General features: G+C 46.3%; 2 protein-coding genes across 16 annotated transcripts in view; one reads left to right on the top strand and one right to left on the bottom strand.

The window, feature by feature from the left end:
- Window positions 1–17,835, top strand: part of MTUS2 (microtubule associated scaffold protein 2) — a 343,082-nt gene extending 325,247 nt beyond the window's left edge. For all 3 annotated transcript variants that reach the window (XM_075084318.1, XM_075084325.1, XM_075084333.1), the window contains one exon: window positions 387–17,835. In XM_075084318.1, coding sequence (XP_074940419.1) covers window positions 387–603 — 217 coding nt within the window. In that variant the 3' untranslated portion in view covers window positions 604–17,835. The remainder of the gene's footprint in view (window positions 1–386) is intronic.
- Window positions 16,525–22,528, bottom strand: part of SLC7A1 (solute carrier family 7 member 1) — a 49,274-nt gene continuing 43,270 nt past the window's right edge. For all 13 annotated transcript variants that reach the window (XM_075084398.1, XM_075084388.1, XM_075084377.1 and 10 more), the window contains 3 exons: window positions 22,260–22,408; window positions 18,805–18,913; window positions 16,525–18,069 (listed from right to left, as the gene is read on the bottom strand). In XM_075084398.1, coding sequence (XP_074940499.1) covers window positions 17,960–18,069; window positions 18,805–18,913; window positions 22,260–22,408 — 368 coding nt within the window. In that variant the 3' untranslated portion in view covers window positions 16,525–17,959. The remainder of the gene's footprint in view (window positions 18,070–18,804; window positions 18,914–22,259; window positions 22,409–22,528) is intronic.

The raw sequence follows: 22,528 nt of genomic DNA on the forward strand, positions 1-22,528 counted from the left end.
CCACCTAAACTTTGGCAGCTAAGCTGCCTCAGAGAGGTGTGGAGCAAAGACACAGCCGCATCTGGAGGCAGAGTCAGACATTGAGGGGCAGCTGTGACTTGTGGAGATGCCTTTTTCACCTGGCAGTGAAGAGACCTGGAAACAGCTGTGTCCCAGCTCGGGCAGCTCAGTTGCAGCCCTAGGGGCAGGTGGATGGGATGGGATGGGATGGGATGGGATGGGATGGGATGGGATGGGAAGGGAAGGGAAGGGAAGGAGGGAAGGAGGGAAGGAGGGAGGGGTGTTCGGGGTCCTGCCTGGCCCCGCCTCTTGTGCAGCACTGGCTACATTGATGCCACCATCTTCACACTGGTGTGCCTTACATGTCGTCCTGCTTCTCTGTCCAGGCAATTGTCAGAGGAGAATGCTAATCTTCAAGAATATGTTGAGAAAGAAGTGGAGGAGAAGAAGAAGCTGAGCAGGACTAATGAAGAGCTCCTCTGGAAGCTGCAGGAGGGAGAGGCCGTGAGCCCTGTGAAAATCCCACCCACATCATCTACTTCTTTTTATCGCTGCTCATCAGGGAACTCCTCTCCAGCAAAAGTCAGAACCTTGCGGCGATGATTTGGCACCTGCGCGCCGAAGGTCCCTTGCCTTTATGCATTTCCAATCTGCTAAACTTTACCATCCAAGGAAGTATTACCATCAACAGGCACCCAGGGTTCATGGCTGCAAGCATGCTCGGTAGCTGCATAGCTTTACACTAGGCAGGGTCCTCTTATAGTCCCCATATAGGAGCTCTTGGTTCTGACATGTTGATTAGGGTAGCAAAAAAGATAGCAAAAAGCTAGGACAGAAGAAAGTTAGAATAGTAAAATATTTAGTTTGATGTGTTAACATTTTAACTATGGTTGGAGCCAAAAGTTGGAAATACTATATTAATGGTTCATCAGAATGAACGTTTGCTGCAGTATTTCAGGTTAGTTACAAATACAGTTCAAATTGTGAATAATTCTGTATATGTGTCTGTGTTTATATACATGTACGTATTGTACCTTTATACCTATATATAGACGCACACACATATATATGTAGTTGAAGATGTTCTGAATCGCATTTTTTATATTATTGGATACTACTAAGTGCTGATATATTTTCATTACAGTCAGCAGTTTTCTAACTTGTGCCTAAGACTTGTATCTAAATGAAATGCATTTCTGTTTAGCCTCCCAGGAATATTTATACCCAACCTAGAAGAAAGTTACACAGAAGTAGAAGCGCCTTCCAAATGACCACCAAGTGGTACTCTATGTTACATGAACACCAGCGACTTTGACATTCTGAGACAGTACTGCCTTCGAAACCATCACCTTTGCATTGAACACCAGATAAGACGCGCATACCATTCACTGCTTTTTAACTCTTAGCATTGATATTGTAAGTGGAGATAGGCTAGAGATGAGAAACCTGAGGGTTTTAGCAAATTTGATAGAGGTTACTGGTTAATGTGTTTCAATTTTAGTGTATTTAAATCCCAGTTAGATCTTATCTTGTTTTACCCTGTCCTGGTTTGGATACAATCAAAATTTCTGGTTGTAGGTTCCTGTCCATTTTGACTTATTTCAAGTCTCGTAAGCAAGAAGGAGAAAATAAGTTGTTCATCCTTGACCTTTGCTGGCCAAGAGATTCCCAGGCTTAGGTTGAGATACCAAGCACCTGCTAGGGCTTTAGCTTCCTCCTATCTGTAACACCAAATAGAGCACAGCAGACTACATTGGCACAAATGAGGTCAGAATTTCTTTCCTTCCACATATATATTTTATTTCACATTGCTAAAGCTTACCCAAAGTTACAGAGCACTTTTGAGATTCATGGAAAAGAGTGGCTAAACTACCTTTAACTTCTCTGCCTAGAAGCAAAAAAAATTCATCCAGGTGACCTCCACCAGAAGGGGTGGTGTGACCAGGGAGTGGGGTGGGATAGGCGGCAGGGCCCTCGTGGGCTCTGCTAGCAAGAAATAAAATATCCCTGAGCATAATTTAAAAAAAGACAGACATCTGTGGGATGCTTTTCTATCCAGCGTGGGGCAAAGAGCCTGCATGCATTCCTGCTCTGAGCACCAGGGCTGAAGTAAGCAGGAGATGGTACGTGCAGCAACTCCCTGGGGTGCGGGAGCGCTGCGGGGAGGGCGGCTCTCCCAGCCCGGTGTGCGGTGGCACAGGCACACCGTGCCTGAGCAGAGGTGGGATTGCACAGCCCTGCTGTGCTGCTCGGATGGGAGCTGCGCTTCAGCTTTCCTGGGAAGTACTCAGGATACAGCTTAGATACAGCTTCAATCACCGTCAAAGCACCTGTGGCCTGTTCCACAGTGTTTAAAAAAAAAAAAAAGGTGATTTGTGATTTTTTTTCTCCTTTTTTAGAGAAATTTATTTTTGTAGCAGCTTTTGCATGATACTGTAATACTGAGTAAATTGAGCTTCTTGTTAGAATAGATCATGCCACACCAACTACTACTGTTGAAATGCATTACTAGATTTTAGTGTGTCCAGCAAGTACAACCTGAAAGTAGGATAGATACCCAACACATACATGCACACAAAGCCCCTCCCTGCCAAGTACAATTTTAATCACTTTCAGAGTTGCTAAATGCAGATATCTGCAATACTTACTGCGTTGTCATGTTTCAGTCTGCCCATACAGTTCTGTTACAATAAGATCATAGGACCATAGGATGGTTTGGGTTGGAAGGGACCTTTGAAGATCACCTAGTCCAACCCCACTGTCATGGGCAGGGACATCTTTCACTAGATCAGGTTGCTCAAAGCTCCATCCAACCTGACCTTGAACAGTTTCAGGGATGGTGCACCCACAACTTCCCTGAGAAACCTGTTCCAGTGCCTCACCACCCGCATCATAAAAAAAAGTCTTTATGTCCAATTTAAATCTACCCTCTTTCAGTTTAAAACTATTACCCCTTGTCGTGTCACTACAGGACCTGGTAAAACGTGTCTCTCCATCTTTCTTATAAGCCTCCTTTTAAGTATTGAAGGGCTGCAATAAGGTGTCCCTGGAGCCTTCTCTTCCCCAGGCTGAACAACCCAAACTCTCCCAGCCTTTCTCCTCAGGAGAGGTGTTCCATCTCTCTGACCATTTTCGTGGCCCTCCTCTGGACCTGCTCCAACAGATCTATGTATTTCTTATATTGGGGACCCCAGAATCCGACATAGTACTGTAGGTGGGTCTCACCAGAGCAGAGTAGAGGGGCAGAATCACCTCCCTCGACCTCCAGGCCACGCTTCTTTTGATGCAGCCCAGGATAACGGGTTGACCTTCTGGGCTGCGAGCGCACATTGCTGGCTCATGTCATTTTTCATCCATCAGTATCCTCTAGTCCTTCTCTGCAGGGCTGCTCTCAACCCATTCATCCCCCGGTCTATTGATCCAGGGGCTGTCCTGACCCAGGAGCAGGACCTTGCACTTGGCCTTGCTGAACTCCATGAGGTTCCCAAGGGCCCACTCCTCAAGCATGTCCAGGTCCCTCTGTGTGGCATCCGGTCCCTCAGGTGTGACAACCGCATCACTCAGCTTGGTGTCACTTGCAAACTTGCTGAAGGTGCACTTGATCCCACTATGTCGTTGATGAAGCTATTAAACAGTACTGGTCCCAACACGGACCCTTGAGGGACACCGCGTTACCGTTCTCCATTTGGACATTGAGCTGGTGACTGCAGCTCTCTGGATACAGCCATCCAGCCAATTTCTTATCCAACGCCCATCCATCAAACCCATATCTCCCCAATTTAGCAATGAAGATATTGGTGGGACTGTGTCATAGGCCTTACAGAAGTCCAGGAAGATGACATCAGATGTTGCTCATCCCTCATCCACCAATGCAGTCACACCATTGCAGAAGGCTACCAGATTAGTCAGGCTGATTTGTCGGTAGTTACCAGGGTCCTCCTTTTTACCCTTTTTAAAAATGGGTGAGATGATACAACCAGAGTTGTTACCATGATGTTAATCTAAACTTTTCCATGCTAAACACACTAGAGCATATTATTAGCCCATGATGGGTTGACTGAGCCAGTCCTTTTTTATTTATTCTTTCCCACTATTTCTGGTGCTTTCCTTATCACTTTGCTGGTTTATATTCATATGCAAGAGATGCTTCCAGCAGTAAATTGGGAGTGGGGCTTTTATGGTGGGAAAACTGGGACTAATCCCGGATCCACCATAATTTGGTACCATTGCCAATCCCTTTCCCATCTAATTTTTGCCTCCCAATCCTGCTTCTCACTGGATTCTTCCTTGGCATGGCCTCTGGGGCCTGTCTGATTGCTAGCAAAGCTGCAAGAAGTTTTGCCTGAACAGAAGGGACCCAGCAACCCATCATTATGGGTGTTCCTTCTGGTGCAAGCCTAGAAACACAAACTTTTTTCCCCCAAAAAAGGTCATTCCTTTTTCCTGCTCTTCCTCGGTCCTGTCCCTCCTTGCCTCTGCATGCTGGAGTAGGTGTGAAGGGGGATGGAGACCTCAGTGCATGGCCAAGTTGGTGGCCCTGGGTTTCACCAGGGAGCTGCGACTGTGCAAGGTGAGCTTGGCATTCCCAGGGGTGTGGGAGCCGCACCTCTTGTCCTTGCTCCCTGGCCATCCCTGCTTGAAGACAGCCAAGGGGAAGTTTTTGCTTTTGGGGATTTCCTGAATGCCTCGGCCACCACAGGAGGTGCAGGGTAGGGTGGCCTTTGGAAGGAGAAGGAATGCAGCCAGTGCTGAGCTGGGTCTTATTGCCCTTATATCTTTAAAGAGGAGACATTTGATTTGGTTAGCCTTTATTCAACGCAGAAGGCTGCAACAGCGATAAAACCAGTCTACAGTTGCACCGAAGGGGCTCCAGAGACCAGCACCAGGAGAGGGTAAGAGCCATGGGGTGGCAGGAGAGCCAGCGGCGAGCAGGGAGCACAGAGAGCTGGGAAAGCTGCAGGAAAGCTGTGTTTTTCAGCAGGAAAGCACCATTAGGCCCTGTTGGGATGGCACCTCCCATGGCTACCGGCACAGAGGGCTCTCTCAGCAGATGCACAGCAGCGAAGACTTGTGGTGGTGGCGGGTGGGGGGAGGAAAGGAAAATCTATCAAGTGCAAAATCAGGTATTTTACGTCTCTGCACTGATGGTGGTTGTGTCCCGTGGACACGCTGAGGAGCCTCTGTACAGTTTCCCACACAGCAGTTCTGTGGTCCCATTTACTATGTGGCTAATGATTACAAGAAGAGTTTGTATTATTTCAGTTACAATGTACAGATAAGTGTTAATATATTCCTGATAATAAATATATGCGCCAGTGCACATATGAGCCAACGCATACAAACCAGCATGTCCTGCAGTGTTTTTGGTGTCTGTCCACGCAGAAACTGGAATAAATGTAAAAGAAAGCAAAACCCCATTAAAGGGTTACCCCATTACAGTAAAGACCAAAGCTGGACAGCCCCTTGGCCTCCTGGCAGCGGGGCTTGTTGGCTGGGTTACCTGACTACGGTTCACATGCTATAAATTAGGTAAAACCGTATGGATTGATTTTCTAAGGGTGCTTCCTGTATGGCTGGGGCTCCTGGGAGATGAGGGATCATGGTCTGCAATGTTTTTATTAAGGTGTCATGCTTCAGGACACAGTAAGGGGAATATTTCTGCTGGTTGTTCAGGCACGGCAGCAAACAAGCACGCTCTGTAATATGCTGGTCACCCACATTTCAACACCCCCTCCCCTCACCCTGCCCTCCTACTGAGGGCACCCAGTTCCTCAGGCTTTGCCACAAGGATTGAAAGGGGTCAGGGCACCCTCTGTACACTATGAATAGGAGTTTGTTTTCATCTGGGATGGACGAAGGGTGAGCGTGCCCATGGCAGGCACTGCCATCTAACACTTTACTCTTCAAAAACCCTGGCAATAAACAGCAACATGTGGCGTCAGCACCAGCAGTGTTTTCACCAGCGTGGTCCCCTGCAGCACCCTCTCCTCTGCTGCGACCAAGCACAATGGGCTCCGAACCAGCAGCACTTTGCCTGCAGCACACCCCGGCCCCTGCAGTGCCCAGACAGGGCCAGTGGGCAGTGGGGCAGCCGCACACCCCCTCATGCTGCAGAGCTGCCTGACACCCAGCCCAGCTGCTCGCTGCACGAACTGGTGGCAAACTCCACCCCGAGGGTTGGGAAAAGGGTGAAACACCCGAAACCCAGCTGGTAATGATTTTCAGTGACCAAAGAATAGAAGTTATAAGCAAATAAGCAAAAGCCAGTCATTTTTTGCACAAAACAATTCATCTGGGGTGTGGGGGAAGCTGTTTTGACAGCAGTTTTCCACTGAGAAAGGCTGGGTGGCTGATTATGTATCCGGATTTGCTATATAACTGCAAGCTGCAGCCTCAGTGCTGCCCACCTCTGCCCGCTGCACACTGGCAGTCAGTAGGACCCTTCCAACAGCTTCCCCAGAGGGCTCCTCTCAAGCGAGCAGACTGGGAGCAACCAAATACACTGAAACAAGGTCAGCCCTTTGGGCCAGAGCCTGCCCCGAAAGATCAGGCAGGCCATTTTTACTACGCCTCTCAGCTTTGGCAGAAAAGGATCTATTCTCGTGCCAAGCAAAGGCATCGCTTCTCCATTCCCACCTCCTCATTCAGCAAAATGCTCTGCATCTGTACAAAATATTCTTATAAGAAAATAATGACAACTATTTACAAAGAAAAGCTCAAATGAATGAAAGCATATCATCCACAAGAGCAAGGTTATAGCAGCAGTCGCATGTCTTCAAAGATACCTGACTTGATCTATGTTACATGTAGACAGCAGCAGGAAGGCAGAGGAGACAGTAAAAAAAATAAAATAATTACAAAAAAAAAAATCCATTCAGCAAAGTCCTTGACATTGTCCTAGAAAGAGGCAGTCAAAATTGCCTTTCAGCTTACAAAATGTACAAGCAAGGGGTGGATGCAGCCAGCAGGGGATGGGGCAGGAATATACAGCTGCATCAAACTCATCACTTCCTCACCGGTCCACTCCCCAGGTCAAGTCATGTGAAGAGGAGGCCAGGAGGGCCCCAGGTCCAGCTGGACACGGGGGAAGCAGGTAGACAGCGAGCAAGGGAGAAACCCGTGCTTCCCTGTCACTGCATAGTGCTGCAGGCTCCCTCCACCTCCTTGTATCTGGTGAGTAGCAATAAACAGCAAGAGAGATGGCAGCACCTGCCACCCGGAACTAATGGGTTGAAGAAGTCATGATGGAGGAGTAGGAGATAGGGCTAAGGATCCTCACCTCCACTAGCAAATTTGCAGTGGGTGGCTCTGGGGCTGGTGCAGGTAATGGCACATTTAAATACCAAATCTGGTGACACAGAAAGGTTTTCCTATGAACCTTCCCAGAGAAAAGGCAACTGAAGTAAAATGACCCCCATCAGGACTTTCCATTCTTCTACGTGCTGCTACTATATGCCACAAAAGCTGAAATCATTATGGAATATAAATACCACAACAGATCCCTAAGTATACAACAAAAATAAGTTAACATTTACAAAGAAATATATACAGCAAAAAATCTGCATATTTTAAAATATTTTTCTTTGGAAACACACTTCCAGTCAGAATTCACCCCGAAATGGTCATTGCTGAATGTCTTGATTGCTCAGAAGCTGGTACCCAAGGTAAGGAAAAACATCCTTACATTTTTGGTACAACAGGAAACTTTGCTCCCCTCTGAGTTTTCATCTTCTTCCCCTCTTACCACATCTTCAGTGCTTTTCAGGAGGCTGTGGAGTGTGTTGATCTTGCCTGTGTTTAAACAAACCAGACCTGAACCTAGTAGCTTTTAATTTCTATATTGCTCTCTCTCTACTTGAGTAAGACTTTGTATATGCATAAGGAGCAAAGGCTTGGCAGATGGTCAAGTCTCAGTGACTGGAGCAGACTCTGACTTCATTTTGGAGGGGGGGAACTGCACTCAAAACGCACCCTGAAATGCACCTGGGAGGCAATGAACATATTGCCTTCACTCCATCCAATTCCAACCCTGGCAAGAAGAGCCTCCTGGTGTACTAGAAGGAAGCCAAGATCAAAACTCCTCAGTGGGTAGAAAGGCTATAAAGCCTCTCTTGGAAACCTGTGAGAGATGGTCCACAGTCTGGCCGTGTAATCCAGGAGACAGTCTGGTTCCCCTTTCTGCTGCACTAGATGCCTGGTGAGACCCTGGTCAGGGCATGCAGGGCTCTGTTCTTCCGTTCTCCAACACTGAACGACAGGGACAAGAGCCCACCCCTTCATCAGCAAGAGCCATGCCGACAAACATATTAAAGATTGTCTGGTGTTGAGAGGCAGTAATGTGGAGGAGACCTAGGAAAGCTCAGGTCGGGAGAACAGATTTCTGCAGCATCTATTTGGGATGCTCCAATCCCAGAAGTGTTTGAGGTCAGGTTGGACGGAGCTTTGAGCAACCTCATCTAGTGAAAGATGTCCCCGCCCATGGCAGGGCGGCTGGGCTAGATGATCTTCAAAGGTCCCTTCCAACCCAAACCATTCCATGATTCTAACGATTTGTTTTTCAGTGCAAGCTGAAGCATGAATTTACATCAGTGGCATACATTGGCATGGCCCACTTCCTGGTGCTTAAACAAGCCTTTTTTAGGGTAGTGAATTTTGCTTGGAAAGCTGTTAGAGAGAATTTTTTAAAAAAATTAATCTTACAGCAAAACCAAGGCATCATTGTTATAAAGCAGGATGTAGGGAACTGTAGGTGGAAAACTGATGGACACAGGGTATGGGGGGTGCGTCGGAGGATGCGCAGTCCCAGGTTCTGCTGTGCCTCACATAACAACTTGCAGAGGTCATACAAAGTTTATTTGAGGAAGGGGCGTATGACTGCCCAAAAGACCCCTCACGACCACCCCTCACAATGGCACCCGCACAGAAGATCACGAAACTTCTCAAAGAAGAACCACATAAGCTCACAGGAGGCATAGTTGAAGGTGGGGCCTAGACTATAAAAGATACTACAACAAAGAGACTGGTGTGCACCCACCACCGGAGGACTGTCACATCTGTCATCATCAGCACTGGATCCAAGGGTGGTGATATCTTCTTATCTTTCCCCCTCTCTCTTTTCCTCTCTCCCCCCCCGCCCCCTTCTTTTCCTCTTCTTCTTTTGCAAATATTCTTAATAAGAATTCCCACCGTCAACGCTTTTCTATGTTTTCAAGTTTGAGTTGCATTTTCAAGTTACTTCTGCACTGAAATAAAATGTTTGATTAATCATTTGGCTGTTTCACCTTAATTTAATCTGAGGGGATTATTAGAACCTTGGTCACTCTCCCTCCTCCTCTCAGGTTGGGACATGACGTATTTTATTGGCTTTATGGACAGGACTCCCTTGTTGGTACTAAAGCAATCATTAAAATTAAGCCTTTACTATGGCACACTCTCTGAGAGGAGTCATAAATATGGGGAGACAGTCCTCAGAGGACTAGCAAGGGATCTGGTCCCTATCATTATGCATCCATTACGGCCTCCCTGGAAGGTCCGATTGTAGATTATACCCCTCTCCTAGAAAAACTAAGAGATATAAAGCCCAACCCTCTCCTGGGCCTGGGCCCATAATAATTGGCACAATCTGCAAGCTGTAACAGAGAATTTCCACCTTAGCTGAAGAACAAAGGTGAAGCTTGGAAAAGGGAAAGCATTGCTCTGTGGGGTTTTAGGAGGCACCTTGGTGGCAGCTCACCAGGATACAAGATGCCCAACAAGCAGAAAAGGAGGCAATAAAGTCCCTTCAGGATTTAGTGACTTTACAGGAACAGCTAGAAAATGAGACACAAAGTCCTTCTGGTCAACTTGCCACCGAGAGAGCAACTAACCAGAGACTGCATACCACTTTAACAAGAGCCTTAGAGTGGGAAATCACAGAATCACAGAATGGTAGGGGTTGGAAGGGACCTCTGGAGATCATCTCGTCCAACCCCCTGCTTGAGCAGGGACACCTTGAGCAGAGGGCACAGGACCATGTCCAGGTGGGTTTTGAATGTCTCCAGGGAAGGAGACTCCACAACCTCCCTGGGCAGCCCTCCCAGGTCCTTCTCAACAGAGCCGCTTTCAAGGAGGTCAGCCCCCAGCCTGTACCGGTGCATGGGGTTGCTCCTCCCCAGGGGCAGGACCTTGCACTTGCTCTTGTTGAATTTCACCAGGTTCCCCTTGGCCCAGCTCTCCAGCCTGTCCAGGTCTCACTGGATGGCAGCACAGCCTTCTGGTGTATCAGCCACTCCTCCCAGCTTGGTATCATCAGCAAACTTGCTGAGGTTACACTCTGTCCCATCATCCAGGTCATTGATGAATATGTTGAACAGGACTGGACCCAGCACAGACCCCTGGGGTATACCACTAGTGACAGGCCTCCAACCAGACCCTGCTCCATTGATCACAACCCTCTGAGTTCTGTTGTTGAGCCAGTTCTCTATATCCTCACTGTCCTCTCATCCAACCCACACTTCCTTAGCTTGCCTGTGAGGATGCTATGGGAGACAGTGTCAAATGCCTTAGTGAAGTCAAGACAGACAACATCCACTATTCTCCCTTTGTTGACCCAGCCAGTCATGCCATCGTAGAAGGCTATCAGGTTGGTCAAGCATGATCTTCCCTTGGTGAACCCATGTTGACTGCTTCTGATAAGCAATTAGACAAAACCTGTTCCCAAGTTGGTGTAGAAAACATGGATGTAAACTTTGATGGGGGAAAAGAGTTGCAATTGTTATACCCTCTTAGAGACTTCGAGCGTGTAAAAGAAACATATTTTCCCAAGAAGGGAGAAGACAGAACGCAACCTCTAATTAAGACTAAAACTATAGATGGGGATCCAGGACAAGCTCAGCAAGTTATCACCCATACTGTTCCCTATTCCCCTACTGATCTGGCTAAAATTCAAGACGAGTATTCCCAGGGACCCGGAGAGATGGAAACGGAGTATGTATGGAGGGTGTCCCTTACCAGGGGTGACCGTATCTTGCTGAGTTAGGATGAAGCAAGAGGATATTGGGGGTCGGGAGTTTTTATAACTATAAATGACAACCAAAAGCCTTGGTGCCTGACCCAAAGAGTAGTGCATTGGGCAGGTGGACTAGATCCTATGGAGAGGGGGACCCCTTTTCAGTTAAAATGCCTACAGCAAGTCACAGCCTAGAGTGTACAGAAAGCCAAATGCCTCCGGTTAACGCATGACTGAATACTTGCTCCACAACAATCCTCCTCCATGCAATATGTGCCTGACCCTGAAAGATTTCACCCTCTTATAAGAGGACTACCCAGTGCTTTAAAATTGTATGCAGTACAACTACAAGATTGGTTGAGAACACCCTGGCCCTGGAGAAAGGGGGGCCCCTCGGAGGTAACATGGGAGGAGGTAGCACAGGAGCTAATTAATTATGGGAGGTGAAGGGGATTTACAGGCCAGGGAGAGACCAAATCGAAATCAGATCTCAGAAGGATGGAAGGGATCAGGGGAACAAAAGCTATGCCTATGCACAGTCCTCGACCCTCCCTGGTGAGACCGACACAACCCCCTGATAAGAAAAGAGACGCTTTGTGGGCAGAAGTCATTTTAAAAGGGCTTCCCCAGGAGATGGTGGATGGGTTGCCCACTCCTAATTTGGAAAGTTTGGTGAAAAGTTGGGACAAGATAAAAGAAACCTTGTCCCCCACAAAACTTGAAGGTGTCTTTGCCCAACCCCAAGAACATGGGACGGTGACCCCATCTGCTCCCCCGACCGCTGAGTTGATTACTTTAGATAGTCCCGAGTTGGGAAACTCCTTATGCCGTCCCCAATAAGTGAGTGGGGGGACGGCAGGTGGGTTTACTTGAGAAGGCTTACAGAAACTACAAAGGGAGATTTATTGATCACTTTTCCTCTGTGTCCCTTTAAGAGTCCTGTTATCCTTCTAGTAGACACAGGAGCTCAGATGTCAGCTCTCTGGAGGGATGTTGCCGACTGCAGTGGCATAGTTGCGGATAGGAAACAGATTTGGGTTACAGATGTTTTTGGAAACTCTAAATCATAGCTAACACCTCGAGTTAAGTGATGTCTGCCTGGAAAGGGAACTGCAACTGAAGTTATGATGATCCTATCACAAATATTCTAGGGCTGGACTTAATTCAAGGGCATGCTTGGGTGGACTCAGGGGGAAAAGAGTGAGTGTTCAGCCTCCCAGCTGCCTCAGCGCGTTTACTCCAACCCACACCAGAATTACCCTCTTCAGGGATAGTAAATGTTAAACTTTATCCTCTTCCCATAGGGACCTGAGATGGAATAACTTCTGCAATAGCTGAGCTGTGAGAACAAGGGATAATTATCCCAACCCACTCACCTTACAATTCTCTGGTGTGGCCAGTCCATAAACCAAATGGAAAGTAGTGATTAAGGTTTATTGGCAATTAAATGCAAAAACAGGTCCCTTAACCACTTCTGTCCCTAACATAGCCAAGGTAATTGCCACCATAAAGGAACAAACCCACTGAACCTTAGCAACAATTGATGTAAAAGATACGTTTTTTACGGTTCCCCTACAGGAACTGGACAGAGACCGTTTCACTTTTACGTGGGAAGGCATGCAGTTTACCTTTACACTTCACTGAAGGGGTTGTCAGGGTTTGGAACAGGCTGCCCAGGAAAGTGGTTGAGTTGTCATTCCTGGAGGTAATTAAAGGACATTTGGATATGGTGCTTAGGGACGTGGTTTAGTGGTTAACTGGCAGTGTTAAGTTTATGGTTAGACTCGATGATCTTAAAGGTCTTTTCCAACTGTAAGATTCTGTGTATTCTGTGTGTACACGTCTCCCCCAGGGATACCGGCACTCATCAACTATTGCTCACTGTGCGCTAGCACAAGAGCTTGCTCAAATAACTCCTGAAGAAGGGGTCAAAGAATCTCAATACATTGATGATACTGATTGGTGGCTCTGATGCTACCACAGTAGGACAGACCCAAACTAAAATAATTAATCATCTGGAAAACTTGGGGCTCCAAATCCCAACAGAGAAGGCACAACTTCCCTCTCCCGAGGTAAAGTTTCTAGGCATTGGGTGAAGGGGAGGAACAGTATGTATTCCCCCCTGAGACCTCAACTGCCCTTGAACAGGTAAAAATGCCCAAGAATAAAAAAGAGTTACAATATGCCTTAGGATACAACATGCCTTAGGATTGCTGGTGCATTGGCAAAAACACAGCCCGGATTTTTCCATCATAGTCTGACCTTTGTACGATCTGACTCCTTTAAGGGCCTCTTGGGACTGGACCCCTGTCCATGAGGAAGCCCCAAAATTACTAAACTTTGAGGCTGGGCCAATACAGCTGACCAACCCGCTCCATATTGAATGGCGTTTTGCAGTTCATGGGCTAGCAATACACGTGTGGCAACACGGACCTGACGGCCCTACTCACCCTATCATGTTCCACTCACGAAGTTTTAAGGATGCAGAAAAAATATATTTGACTTGGGAAAAGAGTCTTTTTGTAGTAAATCTAGCCTTACAAGAAGCTAGAAGAATTATAGAACAACCACCAATTAGTCTGAGAGGGCCTTTTTGTGGTTCAGAAACCAATATTGGCTGGAACTCCACCTCACGCAGGGGTTGCACCGCAGGAAACTGTGAGAAAGTGGTATGCGCAACTAGACCACTATTGTCATGCGTATAAAATAGAAGTGGGAGTGCCTAAAACACTGCAAGAACCATCTGGTAATCAAACAGACTCAGAACTTCCTCCTCCTTACCTATAACTCGCTTCTCCATTTGTACCCTTATGTATTTAAAAAAATGTATGGCTTACTGATGCATCCACCAAAAGAGAGGAAAGATATAGAAATACCGGGCAGTAGCCTTACATGTTGACTCAGGGGAATGAATTGTAATGGAAGGAGAGGGAAGTGCTCAAGTAGAGGAACTGACAGCAGTTTAGAATGTGATAAAGAAAGAGGCTGAGAACAAAAACCCAGTGTTCATCTATACGGACTCATATGCTGTGTTTAAAGGATATGGCTCCCTTTCTGGGAACAAAATCAATGGTAAGTTAACTGAGTACCTGTGTGGTAAAGAGAAAAATGGGAGGAAATTTTGAACATGGCTAAGCAGGGGACCTTCTTAGTGGGATGGGTAGCCGTGCATCAACAGGGAGATCACCCAGCCCACATTTGGAATAACCAAGTAGACTTGCTAACCCTTTTAGCCACAATGATAGTAGAAGCTGAAGGAGAAAAGCGGGAACATTTGTTAGAACAGTTACACGTGAAATGTAGTCATTCAGGAATTGAAGACCTTTACAAAAAGGCTGGTAGCAGGGGCTGGTCTGTCACCTGAGAACAGTGTAACATGATCATGCCTGCTTGTGGTCAGTGCTGCACCCTATTAGAAAAACATCCCCCGCTAGAGCCCCCCCTTCACTTGCAGAGCGGGAAGGGACTCTGGGAGACTTGGCAGGTTGATTACATAGGACCCTTTAAGAAGTCAGATGGGACACAATATGTCCTTGTTGGGGTAGAGGTGATGTCGGGGCTTACACAGGCTGAGGCCTTTGCAAGAGCAACTGGAGACAGTACAGTAAAAGGGTTGAAGCTATGGTTTAGTTACCTATCAAAACCCAATCGATCCAATCAGATAATGGCAGCCACTTTACTGCCAGGGTGGTTCAGGAATGGGCAAAAGGAGAGGAAATACAGCGGACGTTTCACATCCCCCATTACCCTCAAGTGAATGGGATAGTGGAAAGAACAAACAGGTTGTTGAAACATGTCCTCAAACCCCACGATTGCGGATGGCCTGCACGACTCCCCAGTGCTGTAACGAAAGTGAAGAGTCACTGCAGGGCAAACAGATGTCCCAGACCATCCTCCCTCCTCTTAGAGAAAAGGGAACCAAAAGACCCAGTAGAACCACTCCACTAGCCAGGACAACCTGTTCTGGTAGATTTACCAACAGTAGGAGAAATACTCTTAACCCTATAAACCCCACTTAATCTCTATTCCTGGGTAGCCACTGATGCTCATGGAAGGGATCACCAAATCAACACCAGACGGATTGTGCCATCCTTTTGAACTTGTTTTTGTTCAATACTAGCCTGTCCAAGATGTTCTGAGCTCTCTTCTGTACGATTGTCAAACAAATTCTTCATTATAGCAATGGTTTACTCTACAAATTTTGTGTGTGTTGGGCTCAGTGAATGACTGAAATTTTGATGTATTACAGGTCATTGTGGAGACCCCTTTTGTGAACCCTGTGTTTATGTTGCTGCCCATGGTGGTTGTTTGCACTGTTTGTTTGATTCTCTTCATTGCTTTTGTATGCTATAATAGAGCACAATGCTCTGGGGAGCCCTCCTTTTCACCTTCGCTCTCCTTGGGGACGGAAGAGGAGGTGAATCCCCCAGCTTAGCTTGAGAACTGATTCAAGGGTTCATACGCATCATACTAACCAAGGAGTTTGTGTTCAAATTCCTAAATCTTCAGGAGAAGGTATCATCTTTACTATTATTTATCTTATTTTTTCCCAGCTATTGGAAAGTAAGTTAAACACAATTGTTAAGAATTGTACTGTCAATTGCACCTGGGGCAGAGTGAGAGCTCCGTTTGAGAGTCAGTGTAATGACGTCTTTTATTTTGATGGGGGCTGCAGGGTGAATCAGGATGCATTTTATCAGCTTTCCCTGGCAAATTGGACTGACCTTTGGAACAATATGTAATATATGGAACATAAGTGAGCCTGTAACTCCCATACTGGAGGCCCCATTTGTATCACCAATATCTCCTTGTCCTGAAGATTTGATGAACATACATAATGCGTCAAGTAAATGGTGGAGCCAAACTCACTGTGAGAATCCCTGTTGGCCCCTTTTGGCCTCCACCCCCGGAGACAGAACCTTTTGACCATCCCTATACGGTCAAATGGTCTCCTACATGGTGCATGCAAATCCCCGACCGCTCAGGATAAGAATATGGTAAAATTAACTATATATGAGTGGGCTTGGTCTATCAAACTTATGTTGTATGGAGATACTGATCATGATCGCCCTGTTGATAAGGAGAATGTCAAAATCTCCTCCCCAGACTCCTACCAATTAACGAACTGTACCACAACCTTAAGTTGTACCACGGGTGCAGAAGACCCTACTGAGACATAGTACTTCCCTGAACTTTGAACCTCTATACAGGATATGTGTACTTGCTGGGGATACCCTTCCCGGGGTTTTCAAAATTTGGACAACAGATGTGATGGAACCTGAAACATGGGGAAAACTGCGATCAGGTGCAGTATTCCCACCTCCCATGGCCCGGAACACTGTAAAGTATGGGATAGAGACCTACAGGGTATTTGGGTACCCAGAGATGACTATTATCAATGTAGTACAGCATTATACCCAGACCCACTTGGAACTTTATTGGGGTGTTTGAATGGAAAGATATTCTTAATAAGAACCCCAACCATCAAAGCTTTTCCATGTTTTCAAGTTCAAGTCGCCTTTTCAAGCTCAAGTTACTTCTCTGTTGAAATAAAATGTTTAATTGATCGTTTGGTGTTCTTTCACCTTAATTTAGTCTGCGGGGATCATTAGAACCTTGGTCGCTCTCCCTCCTCCCTGCAGGTTGGGACACAACACATCACCAACCACAGACCCTGGTCTTAACTCCAAATTTCCCACCTTTTACAACAGCCAGGCTCTGGAGACGATCTCCAGCCACAAAGGGAAAGCTTCTCGCAGCAAGCCAGACCCTAAAGCTTAGCAGTGTTTTCTGGGCTGCATACTCTACTGGGACCACTGGGACCGAGGAGCTCCTGCACACCCCCATGGCCCTCCCTTGGGCAGGGCGCAGACACTAGGCACTGTTCACGGATGTAATTCAAGCCCCTGAAGATATTACTGTGCCTCCCCTTCCCGGGGCAGAAATGTGTTCCACCCGCTGATGCCAAACCAAAGTCTCATGGCCAAATCCTTTGCTAATGCCACACAGCCATCACGCAAAACGGATGCAGGGAGAAGAAAATAGGGCCCCACATGTTGTCAAACCTGGGCTCACTTCTGCTAGCCATCCCACCACTGCAGCCACACCGCTGGTCATTTCTGAGGCAAAGAGGTAGGACAGCTCTTTGGAGACATCTGTCCTTTTCAAGCCATTTAAGTGTGTGCACCAGTTTTATGGCTAAACCTGGAAATCCCTCTGCTGAGCATATAGTCAGCAGAAACATCTGCTGGTGTTACCTGTGCGCTGGCAAATGACCATTCACCTGACAAGCAGTGACACAAACCTTCCCAACATTTCACAGCAGCAGCGCACTTTAAAGCATATGACTTTGTAGTTAAAAAAAAATTAAATATGACAAAAACTATGAGATCTGATACTCTGAAAAATGCAAGTCTTGCAGGTTCTTTCTTAACCAGTTGAAAACTGGTGTTTGGCAAGAGCCTTTTTTTAGTGTACACATGGGGTACAGGTCACATCGCATGAAGGATGGATCTGGTCTAAGCCTGACAGTAGCACTGCAAAATCTGTTCCAGGTATAATCAGGTAGAGTATCTGTGAGGAGGTAATTCCCAGAGCAACTGAAAGATCGACCTTTGTGAGGCCTGGTTTCATAGCAGCATTTAAGGTTAACTGGTACACGGAAGCAGTTTTCTTTCTACACACCCAGAAAAAAAAAACCCAACAGGAGAGGGAGGAAGGGAAGCGCGTAGCGCCATATTAGCAGACAGTGTCACCGGGAGTATACCAGAAGTGTGGCTTTTTTTCTTATGATCCCTTTTATCTGTGCTACTAAGCGAACTGCAAGCTGCAGCAACAGGGCTGGGGAGTCTCACATTACGCTTCCTTATTCCTGCATTACTGATTAACCAGATGCAACTTGGCTCAGGATTCCCACCACAAAGCTTCCTTCATGGCAGCTATTCCCCAGTTGCCCGTAAGCCAAACATGCAGTCATTTACAGCTGTCCGAACCAGCGTCTGTGTTTCTCTCTGCATCTGCTGAGGCTGCATAGGTGGCTTCCACACTGTGCCATATTCCATAGGTAAAGTAGATGATAAAGCCTGTAAATCCAAGGGGAGAGGGAACCATTAGCTCTGTAAGGGAACAGAAACCACTGCTTACACCGAACAACACACGTTACACCAGGGGTAAGCCCAGCCATCCTGACGGCTACCTTCTACCCCTCTTAGAAAAAAGGCCATTAACACCGCCATCAGTCTTTAAAAGACAATCTATCCAGGCCCCAAAGGGGGCTGACTACAGAATAAACCTCTCATGCTTTCCAGTGAGTTCATTGCAGTCCATTCTGCAGAGAGCTTTCTCTCTCCATTTGTGTGCCTACAGCATCCATCCCAGCAAAGTACATCTGCAACTGATGCTAATCTTAATAATTTTCATTGTAATGAATTCCCTGGGTGATTCAGGCAATTCAGCCTTCTCCACATAGCTGCTGGGAGCATCTTGGGATGGAGCTCAGCTCCTTCAGCTCCAGAAGCACAAGCTCCACCACCTGGAGTGCAGTTCAAGACCAGCCAACAAGACATGCTGTATAGTTTCTTCTTGGCAACAAGACCCATAAGATTGTTCATGGGTTGTTTTCTCCTCACAAAGGCTTCAGGACCCTTGAACTTAAAACAAGGTTCGAGATACACTCCCCTAAATTACTTCAGTTAAGGCATCAAGGTTGCCCAAGGATGATGAAAGTGCTGGATCCCTCCCTGGAATGCTACAATAAATTTACAGTAAACAAAATCTAGTAACTTTGAACACAGAATTTTTTACTGTCTCAAACTCACCTATGAGCATCCAGACCGCAAACCGTATCCACGTGCCTAGGTCTAGCTGCATCATGAGGTAAACATTCACAAAAATACTCAAAACAGGAAGAAGGGGCAAAAGAGGTACCTGAAAAGGAAAGAGGGATACATTACATCCACAGGGCAGATCAATGGGCAGGCAGGAACACTGCATCCCTTGTAAATGGGAAGTGATGGCTGTTACCAACTCTTCAGCTGTCAGGTCTGAGAAAAGGCAAGGTTAGACCAAAATGAAGGACATCAATCCACCATGGCAGAGAGATGTGAACAATGCTGTTTACCTGTTATAAGAATGGTTGTCCTTGTTTTGTGGTCTGGAAGGAGGCAAGAGGCAAGGTTTAGCAGCAATACTAAATAGTTGTGGTGGGAAGGAGAAAAGAGGAAAACCAAGGACTGCATCATGACAGGCACCTAACTGAAGACGAGGAGAATGTCAGAGGAGGGACCTGAAGAACTTAATCCAGCAGGCACCAAAGGAATTAAGCAATAGAGCAAAGTATACCACAGCAGAAGAACAGGAAATACAGTAAGAGACAAGTGCAGCTGTACCAAAAATGCCTTAATGATACGAGATACAATGAAGAATGAGACAGTAAAGTCCAAATGCGAAAATCAGAATATAAAGAAATAGCACAGGCATGTAAAGACAAAACAGAATCACAGAATCGTTAAGGTTGGAAAAGACCTCTAGGATCATCAAGTACAACCATTAAACCAACGCTACCATGCTTCTTAAACCATACCCTGAAGTGCCGTGTCTACACGTCTTTAAAATACCTCCAGGGATGGTGACTCTCCCACCTCTCTGGGCAGCCTTTTCCGATGCCTGATCATTCTTTCAGTGAAAACATTTTTCCTAATATCCAATCTAAACCTCCCCTGATGCAGTTTGAAGCTGTTTCCTCCGATTCTATCGCTAGTAACTTGGGGGAAGAGACCAACACCCACCTCACTACAACCTCCTTTCAGGTAGTTGTAGAGAGCAATAAGGTCTCCCCTCAGCCTCTTTTTCTCCAGGCTAAACAACCCCAGTTCCCTCAACCTCTCCTCAAAAAACTTGTTCTCCAGACCCCCACCAGCTTCATTGCCCTTCTCTGGACACACTCCAGCACCTCAAATGTCTTTCTCGCACTGAGGAGCCCAAAACTGAACACAGTATTCAAGGTGTGGCCTCACCAGTGCCGAGTACAGGGGCACGATCACTTCCCTAATCCTGCTGGCCACATAATTCCTGATACAAGCCAGGATGCTGTTGGCCTTCTTGGCCACCTGGGCACACTGCTGGCTCATGTTCAGGCGGCTGTCAACCAGCACACCCAGATCCTTCTCCGCTGCATAGCTTTCCAGCCACTCTTCCCCAAGTCTGTAGTTTTTGCACGGGGTTGTGACCAAAGTGCAGGACCTGGAACTCAGCCTTGTTAAACCTCATACAATTGGCCTCGACCCATTGATCCAGCCTGTCCAGGTCCCTCTGTAGAGCCTTCGTACCCTCAATCAGATCAACACTCCCACCCAACTTGGTGTCGTCTGCAAACTTTCTGAGGGCGAACTCAGTTCCCTCATCCAGATTCTTGATTAAGATATTAAACAGAACTGGCCCCATAAAGGACAATTTATAACAATAGAAAGGTTTGTGAATATGGTGAAACCAAGAGGAAAGTGAACTTCACTCCTAAGGAAAAAGGGGATTTACAAAAAGAAACAGGCTGAAATGTTGTAGGCCTTTCCTGATTTAAGCTTCACCAAAAAAAAAAACCAAAACACTGTTCACCCAAAGCAGCTGTTCACATCATTAGAGAAAGGGGATTGCCACACAAATCAGAAAATGGAAGAATATTTTCTAAATTAGGCTTTTTCAAGTCAGTAGGGACAAATGAGATTTCCCTAGGGGGAAAGTTACGTACTCAGAGATTGCAGAAGTGATCTCTGAACTATTAATAGGCATCTATGAGAGCTCTTGGTAGACCGGTAAGGTCTCTAAAGACTGGAGAAGTGAGACAAATTACCTATTAAAAATAAGTACAGAAAACCAACCAGGGAACAAACCAGTCAGCCCTGGATTCCCAGAGAGACTTTGGAGAAAAATCAGTAGACAGGTTGTAAGCGTCTAAAGGACAAAAAAGAGATAAGAAACAACCACTACAGATTTAGCAGTGACAGGTCTAATTTTGTTTTTCTTAATCAGACAGGATAGTGGCTGAGGGGAAAAAACCAGAGGTAAAATATCCTGAGTGTAAGGCGTAGAGACCTCCTCAGAAACAAGTTCAGAAAATTCAGTCGAGACAACAGTTCCTAAGTTTTCTGCTCCTGGCCATTTCTCTTTCCGCTTCTGGGACCATACCCCAAGATGAGCTGCAAACACTACCTTGGGCAACTTTGGTATCTTGGTAACATTTTTAAAATCACAGAATCTACCGAAAAACTGTGATTGAAGAGCAGTCAATGGAGGATGGGATTAGAATCCAAAACTATTTGAATAAATTGAGGGAATAGTGTGAAATCAATATGATAAAACATAACTTGCAGAATTAGACAGGGGAAAAAAAACCATCCCAGTGTTTGTTTAATATAGAAAGGACGGTGTGCTTGGACAGGGCAGGAAAACAATAGAGTTCCTCATAATTAAGGCTGTTAAAGAGAGAATAGTCATCCCTTAGTCTCCGTAGGGACTAAGTAGGACACGAAAGTGCACTTTCTTAGAGCCTTTTAGTGAGTACGCCTTTGATCCTCCTACACAAGCTTGCTTCTTGGGTCCTCTCTCCTTCTGTATCCACAATTTGATGCATCCCTTCAAAAGCATCCCATTTTCCCCTGGCCTCTGCCTCTTCCCGTATCCTATAACCATCTGCTTTCAAAAGCACTGTGTGACCTTCCCTTCTGGCCACATGTCCAGACCAGGTTCTGCTCTCCCAGCTTCTCCTGGACTCCAGCTCCATTTACATTTCCTTCTAAGTCCTCTGCTGTTGTCTATGTCCTGACCACATGTGACTTCCCCTCCTGATTCCCTCTTCCAACTTCTCAGCTAACCCCTTCAGTCCTTCTCTCTGTGCCAAATACGCTTCTGCCCACAGGGCACTGCTGGGCAGCAGCATTGCCACAACGTTGCTTCTGCCATGCATTCTGCAGCAAAGTACCTACACTAACATTTGAAGTTAGACCCCAAGAGGAAACCACATTTGGAGGCTGAGCTCAGCTCCGGTAGGACATCTGTTTATGCACTAAGCACAGAATATGAGAGATTACATCCATGCTAGCTGGAGAGCTCAAAATATCAGCTCTGTTGGCAGCTCTGCATGGAAAAGTTCACAACATTTCTATATTCTCTGCATGTCCATTTGGCCAACTCCCCCCTTCAGATACAAGCCAACATGCACTTCCTCCTCCAACCACCCTCCAAACAGCTCTTTTCTAGCTACACCTCCCAGGACACTCACCTTAAAGGAGAGCTTGGTTTTGCTTTCAGGCTGTTTCCATATAATGAAGCTGACAATAAGAACAAGGATTGTAGCAATGATCCATACAGACTTTATCAGAATGCTTGGCTCAAGGGCAGTCAGGATACAGCTAACCACAATAAGGAAACCTGTGAACAGACACCAAAAGTTTACGGATTTTTTTTTTTAGGAACAGGAAAAAAAAAACCAAACCAAAACCACAAAACCCCAAGCAGGCAAAGCAGAATCTGAAAGCTTGGCAAACAAAA

This window comes from Phalacrocorax aristotelis, chromosome 1 (genome assembly GCF_949628215.1).
Source record: "Phalacrocorax aristotelis chromosome 1, bGulAri2.1, whole genome shotgun sequence".
Classification (NCBI taxonomy): domain Eukaryota; kingdom Metazoa; phylum Chordata; class Aves; order Suliformes; family Phalacrocoracidae; genus Phalacrocorax; species Phalacrocorax aristotelis.